This window comes from Aristolochia californica, unplaced genomic scaffold (assembly GCF_029961685.1).
Source record: "Aristolochia californica isolate CCGP_79_NKW_82.1479 unplaced genomic scaffold, dmAriCali1.0.hap1 SCAF_14, whole genome shotgun sequence".
Taxonomy (NCBI): domain Eukaryota; kingdom Viridiplantae; phylum Streptophyta; class Magnoliopsida; order Piperales; family Aristolochiaceae; genus Aristolochia; species Aristolochia californica.
This window is the reverse complement of record NW_027181815.1, coordinates 3,071,847-3,082,873: the sequence shown is the minus strand read 5'-3', so window position 1 is coordinate 3,082,873 and position 11,027 is coordinate 3,071,847. Positions and strand designations below refer to the sequence as shown.

The 11,027-nt window shown below is 39.3% G+C and overlaps 3 protein-coding genes across 4 annotated transcripts; 1 reads left to right on the top strand and 2 right to left on the bottom strand.

Annotated features, from left to right (window-relative positions):
• The first annotated feature begins 258 nt into the window (after positions 1–258).
• Positions 259–5,896, top strand: LOC137950579 (histone deacetylase 2). 2 transcript variants are annotated; one of them, XR_011111966.1, is made up of 15 exons: positions 259–594; positions 695–750; positions 1,605–1,722; positions 2,859–2,921; positions 3,269–3,337; positions 3,445–3,611; positions 3,726–3,790; positions 3,865–3,911; positions 4,394–4,438; positions 4,552–4,602; positions 4,724–4,810; positions 4,989–5,076; positions 5,155–5,252; positions 5,474–5,551; positions 5,885–5,896. XR_011111966.1 is itself a non-coding variant. In XM_068797132.1 (13 exons), the coding sequence occupies exons 1-13, from the start codon at positions 469–471 to the stop codon at positions 5,247–5,249; spliced, it is 1,077 nt and encodes a 358-aa protein (XP_068653233.1). In that variant the 5' UTR covers positions 259–468; the 3' UTR covers positions 5,250–5,467. The 2 variants fall into 2 exon arrangements, 1 of the variants encoding a protein (XP_068653233.1); XM_068797132.1 differs by lacking the exons at positions 5,474–5,551; positions 5,885–5,896 and having other exon boundaries at positions 5,155–5,467.
• Positions 5,897–6,537: 641 nt separating this feature from the next.
• LOC137950580 (PRA1 family protein F2-like) lies at positions 6,538–7,606 on the bottom strand. Its single transcript, XM_068797133.1, has one exon. The coding sequence runs from the start codon at positions 7,412–7,414 to the stop codon at positions 6,818–6,820; it is 597 nt and encodes a 198-aa protein (XP_068653234.1). The 5' UTR covers positions 7,415–7,606; the 3' UTR covers positions 6,538–6,817.
• Positions 7,607–7,900: 294 nt separating this feature from the next.
• On the bottom strand, positions 7,901–10,876 carry LOC137950754 (uncharacterized protein ycf36). Its single transcript, XM_068797360.1, has 4 exons — positions 10,262–10,876; positions 10,132–10,160; positions 8,353–8,409; positions 7,901–8,229 (listed from the first exon to the last, which is right to left on the bottom strand). Exons 1-4 carry the CDS (start codon positions 10,773–10,775, stop codon positions 8,020–8,022), a joined length of 810 nt encoding a protein of 269 aa, XP_068653461.1. The 5' UTR covers positions 10,776–10,876; the 3' UTR covers positions 7,901–8,019.
• Positions 10,877–11,027: the final 151 nt, after the last annotated feature.

Genomic DNA, 11,027 nt, shown 5'->3' with positions numbered 1-11,027 from the left:
CTCTCACTTGTATTATGTTAGCTTTTCCTATCTATGAAAGGATTTTATTTAAATAATTTCATATTATTAAAATGATTATTATTAAAATGATTATTATTAAAATAATTTCATATTATTTAAATGATTATTATTAAAACATACAATTTCCATCAGTTAAAGAGTAGTTACCCACAAAAGACCCGAGTAGGAGATCCTGACCCAGTCTCCGAATGCCGAAAATTTGAATAGTGAAAATTTCTGTTTACAATTTGAAAGAGCAAAAGAAAGCTGCGGCTGGCGTCAGTGAGACGCAGGCAGTAGGTGCCTCAAGTGGAGCAGATCATCCCGCATCTCCACATGGAAAAATGAAACCCACTCCTGAGAAGGCTCCGATTACCATTCCCCTTCTGCTCTTCCGCTCTTCCCTCTAATTCACTTCCGTTGCTGTCAGTCAGCGCCTGCCGGCTCTTTTCCTCAGGCATCCGATTCATGGCGGCTAGTTCTTCCTTGAGTGCCCCTAATCTTCCCTCCGCACCTCCAGAAAGCAATGCTGAAATGCTCCGAATTAATCAAATTCTTACCAGCAAGCTCTACTTCGACGTTCCTCTCTCCAAGGTTGATTCGCCTATGTTTGTTTTCTCCCACGTTTTGAATCTTGTCATGAATACCCATATGTATCTTTTTGTTATATCCGTCTCTTATCTATATTTTCCAGGTTCCTTTCATTTATTCCTCGTCTTACAACATCGCATTTATGGGCATTGAGAAACTGTAAGTACATTTTTTGTGCCTTGTGGTGATATGGATTCTGCTTTTGCGGATTACTTGCCTTAGTAAGTACAATAGTGGTTGTTGGTTCAGGGATTAATTCATTTTACGTGTTAAAAGCTAGAAGGGAGATGAAGAAGCCAAATTATGTGGTTAACTAAGTGAGAGAGATCAATTAAACGAAGTAGGAGACCAAATTAAAGAAAAACCAATTAGGCTGGTTTCTATTGTATTTAGAGAGCCAAAAGAAGACCTTTCTGTTTGGAACAAGCTTCAAAGTAATAGATTACCCTATGCTTCTCATTTTCTGAGTTTGAGATGTATAATATCATTAAAATTACATATGCAAACTCCAAAAAGAAGTAACATATTTCCCTTACCTCCATCTGTATTCAATGGGCTAACTTATTCTAGGCCTGTCTATGGTTGCTGTATCGAGATCTGGTCTGGGCTTCTCTTACTAGTCTTGTTGTACATTATATAGCAATTTGTTGGATGAAATCCCACTATGATGTGTGGTGCATCTGTCTCAGGCTAAAAATATTATTTGAATCAAAATCTGAGATATTCTGATGATGACGTATCACCAATATGCCCACCAATAGTAAAAGCTCCTTAATATTTGTATGAAGGATGACAAAATCTTATGATGTATCACTGTACCATTGACAGTCTTTCAGCAGAGTGTCTAGACTTATGCTTGAATTGACGATAATATGAATTGTTTCTGTTTATTTCATACAATATGGCTTCATCAAGAAACATGAAGCATACATGCTCAATTTCCTTCACCATGTTTGGCACTAAGTTGTTCTTTTATTCTTGTCTGAGTTTTTTTGCCTTTATAATTTGCATAGGCATCCATTTGACTCAGCAAAATGGGGTCGCATATGTCAATTCCTCATGGAAGATGGTGTCTTGGACAAGAAAAAGATAGTGGAGCCAGTAGAAGCTTCAGAGGAGGATCTTCTAGTGGTAACCCACAGACCTTTTTGGTAGAAGCATTTGGGCTACATGGTGTAGCATTGCATGTTTACTCTTGGATATGTTGATATGGATTTGTTCTATCATTTCAAAGTTGCATCACTTTAAGTTTAATGCAACCTCAATTAGAAAAGGTTGCCTGCTTTCTTACCTCATGTTATGGTTGAGAATTTTACTCCCTTGGTTTGTCCTTTCAAAGATCAACAAGATACACTAATTTTAGGTGTAAAGTCATTACTAAAGTTTTCTTTCTCCCAATATCTGTCTTTCAAATACCAATGACCTATAAGCTTGATTTGTGAAGTTATTATTAAGCTTAGGAAACCACATTTAAAAGAAAATGGTCTCTTCAACAAAATTAGCAGCATAAAAGCTCCTTGGAACATTAACCTATAAAGCACCTCTGAGTTTAATGCTTGTTCTGTACCTATTGTTTTAATTTTGGTGAATATGCCATGCATTTTCTGAGAGAAGGTTACTAGTACAGGTTTATAGATATAAGAGACTATGATTATTATTTGGAAGCTTGTTCAGTTGATTCTGAGCTCATTTAAGTTGATTTGACATGCTCAGTTTGTTGGTGACTGGTGTAAAAGCATTTTTCTAGCTCTTGTTAAACGCTGATCCATTTTTCTATGAAGGTGTACAAATTTTGGATCATGAAGTTAAAATGGTTTAGCCATCTTTTCTTCTTTTGAATATTTGCTCCCTCAAGTAGTTGAAACATTCGCCTGACAAAGGATTTGGTCGGAGGTAACCAGAATGGGATTAAAAGTATCCTTTTTCCTAATAGTAAATAAGAAGGATTCATGTTCCTAATTTTAGGTATTTTTCTTCTTTTAAATATTTGTTCTTGCAAGTTGTTGAAAGTCTCACCTGACGATAGATTTGGTTACAGGTAATCAGAATATAATAAACAGGATCATATTTTTAAATAGGGGATAAAAAGGATTTATATTCCTAATTTTTCTTGGACAAGGCTTTGTTGATAATGGTGATGACACATTATAGTCTTCATATTGTCTATTTTCCAATATATAATTGTGGAACATATTTTCTCCAAATCAGATGATTGTCATGCTGTTTCTTTGGGCTAAGAATGATCATCCTATTTTTATTATGAATAGGTTCACTCAAAAGTGTACCTGCACAGTCTGAAAAGTAGCTCAAACGTCTGCCTTATAATGGAGGTAATGGCAATTAGGTAACTCATAGTTAGCTGAGTATGTCGAGAAATCACGGAATTTTTTGCTACTCCAATCATGAGAAATCGACAAATTACTATTTTTTTATCTAGCATGAATAGTTTGCTGCCTTTCACTACTCCATAACTATACTCTCAGTTCAAAATGTTGTTCCAAATAGCAGAAGAAAGTGACATTGATTGTTTTGCTCTCCAATCTGTTTTAGAACATTGTGCCATTTTCAAGTAAAGAGACTTAATGGCACGTTTTAGTTGTTGAGCCTGATGCTGGGTTGATTTGACCTGATGTTACCTTGACATACAAGTACTAAGTAGTTTGTCTAAATTGTGCAGGTTCCACCAATTGCACTACTTCCTAACTGTATTGTGCAACAGAAAGTGCTTTACCCATTTCGTAAACAGGTATGAATCTATGTAATGTATGATAGACCTTGGGTATCATGTAATGATGCGAGAGAAAAAGTAGTTGGATGCTTCAGAAAGGTAATCTCCATCAGAAGATATTGTAGGTGGGAGGTACCATATTGGGTGCAAAATTAGCCAAGGAGCGTGGGTGGGCCATCAATGCTGGTGGAGGGTTCCATCACTGTTCTGCAGAAAGGGGAGGAGGATTCTGTGTGTATGCAGATATCTCTCTCTGCATTCAATATGCATTCGTTCGTTTAAATATTTCTAGGTATGTGTATTTCCTTCTTTTTAAGTCTGAACAAAGACATAAGTAATATAGTTTTCTTTTTCAGAACCTTCTTAACATGGCCAGAATTGCTTCTGTTGTATGTAAATTACACAGGGTGATGATAATAGATCTTGATGCTCATCAAGGAAATGGGCATGAAAGAGATTTCCCAAATGACAGTTAGGTTCAGCGTGTTAAAAATTTTCAATTTTTCCTGTCTTTGTGAATTTAACTAATTGTGTTAAGTTGACAGGTAGGGTTTATATTCTGGACATGTACAACTCTGGAATCTATCCTTTTGTAAGTAGACATCTTTCATACTTGTTTGCTTCAGTATTTTGAATGGTGATTTCTGTATCCTGAAATAAGAGGGAAATATAGAGAATTGGAAGCCAAGGATCTTGAAGAAACTAAGTCAAAGAAAACCTCATGAAAAGGTGCAAATCTGGAAGCACATTGTTTTCTGGAGGACCAACTGCAGAGTTGGCTCACGGAAAGAATTGGATCATTTACTCCTTGAAGACATAGGTGGAACATATATGAGGCTTGCTACCTCTTGCAACCCATTGCTCATCTCACTACAGAGAGACAATCCCCTTCACAACCATCAAGGAAGAAAAGAAAGATACATAAATAAAAAGTTTGGTCAACAAAGAAGGATTATATGCTTGCAAGGGAGCTTTAAACACACTTGTGACAGAATGTCTGCATTATTGCTTACTCTATTTCTGTTATATAGTACATGTTTTTGTGGTTTACTGAGGACATAAACTTTTTGTCAGGACATGGAGGCACGGAGATTCATTGATCAGAAGGTTGAGTTAGTGGTAAACCAGCACATCATTTCTTTATATTATTTTACGAATGTTACAGTACAGTGGCACACTTTTTAAAGCCTTATCATCATTCCTTATTATAACTGTTAGTTGCACACTGTCAGAGTGGAACCACAACTAGCGATTATCTGGAAAAATTAGACACTGCACTCCAGGTATGAATCTTTCCTTAACGAAAAGGGGCCAAAACACTGTTTTAGTATGGGACAGTGAAGAAACTTTTCAATTTACATTGTTCTCTGTTTTGTAAGTGTGAAAATCTGCACTTGAACTTAGGTTGCTGAGCATGCCTTTGATCCCGAGTTAATCATATACAATGCTGGCACGGATATCCTTGATGGAGATCCCTTGGGCAGGTTGAAGGTAAAATTCTCTTTTTATATAATCCTGGAAATTACATCCACTAGACTTATCAGATGCCTCACTAGTGGAATATTTCTCGCCACCTGTGTTAAATAAACATGATTTCAGTGTGGCGTGTTGGATGCATTTGAGTTTAATCAACAGGTATTTCGAAACTTTGATACTTTCACCTATGCAGGTCAGTCCAGAGGGAGTTATCGAGAGGGATGAAAAGGTTTTCAAATTTTCACTTAATAAAAAAGTACCAATTGTCATGGTGACTTCAGGTTCACTAAACTTACACCAGCTAGTAGCTTGACAGTCTTGTTGATTTCAGCTCAACTAATGCTTGCATTGCATTTCAGGTGGTTATATGAAGTCAAGTGCACGAGTAATAGCAGATTCTATTGCAAATTTGTCGAAGAAATGTTTGATCCAGTTGAAAAATACCCCTTGCTGAAAAGTAATTCTAAACCCCTAATGTGGGCTACTGTATTATCAGTTAATAAACTCTTCTGTATATATGATGTATAAAAACCGTTGAAAATGATAGTAGATGCATTTGCACAGACCTGAAAATTTCAAGTCTCGCTTTATAGGACCACAAGTGTTTTGTTTTCCAATTTTATGGTAATGACATTGCTGGATCAATAAGATTCCTCTGTACTACTGGATAAATTGCAGTAAAGATAGTTGAGGTGTTGCTGTTTATTACAATGCAAAAAGTGCCTTCTCTCGATAAATTTCGTTCACTATGATGAGGTAGGTCTCCTGTTTCTCATGTATTAGTTCAATCACTCCATTATTGCTACAAGATTTCTTATTGTCGTTTCCAGACCATATTTTACTCCATCCATCCATGGGTATCATGAGCATAATTGCAGGTTAGGCGAAGGAGTCTTTTGGAGCTGGGGAGATGTCTTCTTGTGTTATATCCCGTGATAGGATTACTTTGAGAAAAGAAAAAAAAATACTGTCACAGGACTACTCTTACAGTTTAAATTGTCTGGAAAACGTTGTTGGTTGTGCACTTCTTGAAATTTGGCCTGCAACTTGCTAGCCTCATCCCTGTATTTTCTCTCTTCCCATCCACAGCAGCCATTGGTGCCAAGACAAGGTTGCCGGAATGGAAGTTCCCTGGAGGACGGACAGCAGCACTTTATCGTGAAGGTTGTTCTTCTTTAGCATATGGCGTCTTCTAGAGCATTTACTTAACAAACAGATTTTCTCACTTTCATATCGAGCAGAACTTTTGGTGAAAGTGAAGGCCGGAAAGAAGCCTTTTTTCTTTTTTCTGTGAATTAAAAACTCCCTAACATTGGTGTCGTTGGATTTTAAATGGATCTTCCTGATTCCAAAGCACTGATTTTGTTCATTACCGCAGGTTTCTGTTCATTTTCTATCAAGCAATTTCGGCAACAGATACGGATGAGGAAGTTAAGTTAGTTCCATCAATGTAAGTCCAATTACTAATAGAAAAGATAACGTTCACTATGATTCTCTTTTGTTGTTTTCTTTTGAATGTCAATGGAACCCACCCAATACGAAACAGCAATATCAGGCTTCTGCTACTTTGGAATTGTCTAACTATATTTCTTCTTTATTAAGGATTCAAGATTGACCAGCTGTTTCCCCAGAAATTTCCTCTCGCTTCCCATGATCAAGCTTGACCAGCACGATCATCAGGCTGGTTGATATAAGTGGAAACAGTTTTTTTCCTTGGATGAAAACTGTGACGAATTGAGATAACTTCCCATGAAAAAGGATGATTATTAGAATCCGAAATGAACAAAACTGAATACAGAGAAAAAAGAAGCCTAGAAAGCACGTTCTGAGAACTGTGACATCTCCGAGAACAGGCGGCGAGAAATGGTCAAATGTAACAAAATATGAGATAACCCACCAATTGATCAATCAAGATGGCCTGCAACCCGAACACCGATTAAAGAAATTACAAGGAAAAGAAGAGCAGATGACAAATAATACATTCACGCCCCATAAGAGGACAATTCCAATTCTTGCGCCAAACTAGGAAGAAGAAGAAGGCGCGGAAGCCTGAGTGAGAGGGCGATTGCTGGGGTCGACAATAACCGAATACATCCCACCTGGACTACCTTCCTGGTCCAAGAACAGATCATCCGTCTTCCACACCGCCGCGTGCGCCAGCACAATCATAACTGCTACGAGCAGGGAAACCAAAATTTCGGTAGTGGCGCGAGTGAGGAGCAGCGCGACGAGGGTAACGATGGCCAGCACGACGAGCACAACCCGGTCATTGATGGTTCGGTTCATGATCACCAGGGGCTCGTCACGGAGGAAGTAAAGGAAGAGCCAGGCGGCCATCATGATCACGAAGACGATCAACGAAATGGGGTGCCAAAAAAGGCTGAGAAAAATCACGAAAAGCACGAAAATGGCGTAATTCATCCGAAAATAAGCCAGATTGGTCCGGACTCTGGAAACGGCTTCACCGACGCTGGATGGTATCCCAAAAGCGTGGAGACGAACCATATCCTTCCACGGCCGCCGCGTCGCGAGGGCTGATCTCGCCCGGTCTTTCGCGTGGGAGATGAACTCGAGATTGCTGCCCGGACGAGCGGTCGGAATGGTCCCGTAGGTCGTCATAGTCGACTTCTCGCCAGCGAATCACCGGCTCAGAGACCGATTGACTCGGAAGAAAGAAAATCCCAGAAATCAAATAGAGAAGAAAGAGAGAGGGAAGAAGAGAAGATTTTGGGGGCGGGAGAGAACAAATAAAAGAGGTCGAGGATTCCAACAACCCTTCTCTGGCTTTTGGGGACAGGCCGGGAGATAAAAGGAACGTTGTAGGGACGGCAACGTTCAGATTTTTAAAAGAGGAAAACGGAAGGGACGGCACAGTCGTGACACGGGCCTCCCCACTTGCCATGTTTATCGATCTATCCACTGCCCGTGTTTATTTTCAGCCTTTTTTCTTTCTTTCTGGATCCTTCATCGCGTAACCATTTGGTGCTGTAGATTCGTAGCTCTTGCTTTCATTTTCTTACAAACTGGACAGGAACTTTCAGTATAAAAAAAAAAAAAAGTTAAATTTAATAAATGAACATATTTTTTTCTAAAAGAATTCTGGCATGAGTTCCCATTAAAAACCTTTTTGACATATTTATACATCACATTTTTATCTGAAATACACTCAGAACTATAAATACATATATGAGTACAAATTTTTACAGGTTATTTTATAGATCAAGTTAAGGTTCACCACCACTGAACGCATCAGGCTCAAATGACCTAGCTGAAGCATCATTATAAACTCCAGGTATACTTCTCCCACCGATCTCTTCAGATGATGTCTTCTTTTCTTTTGGACTCTCCGCATTGACAAATAGAAGAATACACATGAATAATGATATTGCCAGACCCACCAAGGTCAGTTTCACTCTATTCAGTACCGGTTTAACCTGCAAAAGAGCCTCACGTTTTTAACCGGAAGTATTGCTCGAGTAGTCAAAGAATGAGCTCAGAAAGATCTGCAAGGTGATGTTCCAGAGGCACGCTCAGGGTAATAAGGTCCAGAAACTTACTGAAAAGGAGCCCAGAAGGCGATCACGAGCTAGAACTTCAGGAGTTTTAACCCATATCTGCAAGGAACACAAATAGATGGATTCACTTCTCCCCGTCTAGATTGATATCGAAAGAAAGATGCACTAGAATGTACTAATTAACACTTCTGCCCGTACTGTTCAAAAATCTTGGTTAGTCAGAAGCCACATAGAAATCTAGCTATACCAACAGCTTATTCTGAAGACCGGACTAGCAGGATCACCAGTAAGACTTGAACAAGAACAGAACTGCCAATGTGCATATTAATCCAGGATACCATATCAAAAGGACCCAGAGAAAAGCTGACAGAATCAGTATTCTAAGCGCCATTGAGACATCAATAAACAGCATCCCTCTTTCCGTGGCAAAGTGAATCAAGGAAGACAAGACAGAAGCAAAGAGAGGCTCTGCTGCAACAGAGAGATGTTCTTCAATTGCGAGATCTAAGAGTTAACAGTGAATCCTATTTCCTTGGTGTGATCATACTTGTTTTTTTTTTTTAAAAAAAGGAATAAGAAGAAGCTGACTCTTCAATAAAATAAAACCCAGCACATTAAAGAAAATTGAGCTGTTCACTCAACATAACCAAATGTAAGTGGTGGTACTGACAAAAGCTGACCCTTTGGCTTAATAGCTACAATGAAGGGGGAAGTGTGCTGTTTTCATCAGATTTTGGGTTCAGTCCTCACAGATGCCTGGGGGTATCTAGGGTGCTTGTGGGTGTAATCACAAAAACATTAATAATAAAAAAAATTTAAATCAGAATTTCAAAATTCACAATTTCTGCTAAGGAACAGGCAAATTGAAGCAGAAAGTGGTCCAGCAGCCAGTGATGAAGGCAATGCAACAGAATCATTTCATACTACAAAGTTGATAGAGTTTAAAAATCGATGTTATTATGTGGACTAGAACTTTGTCTCAATATCGAAATTTTCACCTGAGGTCTGGTCTCACCAGGGTTTTGGTGTAGTTTGTGTGTGTAGTAAACATTCAAAAAGAACAAAGCTATTATAAAAAACATCCTTTAGAGATCTTATTTATCACAAAACACTATAGTGCTGTAAATTTAATATGACACCCATTGAGATGTTAATTTCACAAAAGTTTTATTGACTGAGAGTGCAGGGTTTTAAAATTATCAGAAGCAAAAATTATTACTTCCATCCCAGGTTTGTCTTGTACTTATGGAATATGTAGGACTTCATTTTCTATAGTTTTATGAGTAAGTCAATGAATTCTACTCACGCACTGTCCTTGATTGATGCAAATTATCTAATCTCTGAGCCAATTCCTCAATGTCTCAGTAATTCAAAATCAAATGATAAATTCAAAGCTTGATGAGTTTCTGCTGGTGAGTAATGTTGCCAAGATACATCAGTTTCACCATTTGATCCAACCCACTTCGGTGGCTCATCTTGACCAGTATCCCCATACCAGTTCAACAAAAAGATGAACGGCTTCTAGTTGAGAACTTTGTTTTTTTGAATGTCCAGATACTTTATTAAGAGAGCTTAAAAACAAGCTCTTGAAATGGAGCATTTGTGTTTGTTGAGAGATTTAAGGAGCAAGTCCTATATTGAGTAATCATCCAGTATTCATACGAAACTCTATTACCAGTTGCAGCATGATCTCCTGGAAAAAAAGGGAAGCAGAGTGTTGCGCTTACTGTGAAACACTCCACCCTTGACATAATTTGCAACATCGCTTGTCGAACTGTTAAATTAAAATACGCATAAACGATTCGAAGAAAAGAGTTTTACCTGGCCATCGTACCAGCCAGTTTCCTCGTCTGCTCAGAGCAAGAAACACATGATTAATCATGGAGAGAAAACGACGAGGAAGAAAGAACAAATACTATGTACTAGAAGTGAGGAAAGAGAGAGACAATACATTCGACAGTGGCACTGAGCAGCCGGTTCCCCACATAGGCCCAACCGAGATAGATGCGGAGAACGGCAAAGGTAACGGCTAGAATCCCAGCAGAGACAGCGGCAACGGCACATCTAAGGGCTTCACGTTCAGGGCTGACGACCCCGAACCAGGCAACCGGGAGGCCAACAAAGAAAGCGAATGAAGTGCCGATGGCAAGAAGGCGAGTAGAGTAGAGAGAGAGATCGGCAGCGGCCCAAGAGAAGGGCAGTGAGCTTGCGAGGGTTTGGTACTCATTGATGGGTTGCTGTTCTAAGGGGACGGGGCAGTCCGTCTCCGGCGCACTGCCGTTGCGGAAGGGAGACGATGACGAAAAGCGAGCGATAAGGGCCTGCCTGCCGCCTGCGCCGTTTTGGATTGGGCATTTCGAAGGATTAAAAATGGGCGATGGAGGAGAAAATGGGAAAGGTCTTAACAAGAAGTGATGCGTCGAGGCTATGGCCGCCGCAGCCGCAGCCGCTGCTGTGATCGCCATCGCCGCTACCTCGGCAGCTCGCAAGAAGAACAGAACTTCGATAGTGTGTAGTCAGCAGCGTGACCTTCGTGCGGACGGTTTTCGCTTCTCTTCCGGCTCAAACAATAATTGCATGATATTTTTGTCAGACTTCAAACAATGAGATAAGAATTTAAGATACGACATTAAGCTGAATCCTTTAGTTGAACGAAAAGCGTACAAAAGATATTTCAAGAACTGTTGAAGAAGTAGTGAAATTCATAGTAATCTTCT

Excerpts from the sequence above, each read along its gene's own strand:
- LOC137950579 (XM_068797132.1), top strand. The coding sequence starts at position 469 with ATGGCGGCTAGTTCTTCCTTGAGTGCCCCTAATCTTCCCTCCGCACCT. Across the intron at positions 3,612-3,725 it reads GTTCGTTTAAATATTTCTAG|GGTGATGATAATAGATCTTG; the intron begins GTATGTGTATTT and ends TAAATTACACAG. Across the intron at positions 5,077-5,154 it reads AATTGTCATGGTGACTTCAG|GTGGTTATATGAAGTCAAGT; the intron begins GTTCACTAAACT and ends ATTGCATTTCAG.
- LOC137950580 (XM_068797133.1), bottom strand. The coding sequence starts at position 7,414 with ATGACGACCTACGGGACCATTCCGACCGCTCGTCCGGGCAGCAATCTC.
- LOC137950754 (XM_068797360.1), bottom strand. The coding sequence starts at position 10,775 with ATGGCGATCACAGCAGCGGCTGCGGCTGCGGCGGCCATAGCCTCGACG. Across the intron at positions 8,410-10,131 it reads CTGGCTGGTACGATGGCCAG|ATATGGGTTAAAACTCCTGA; the intron begins GTAAAACTCTTT and ends TGTTCCTTGCAG. Across the intron at positions 8,230-8,352 it reads GCCTTCTGGGCTCCTTTTCA|GTTAAACCGGTACTGAATAG; the intron begins GTAAGTTTCTGG and ends GCTCTTTTGCAG.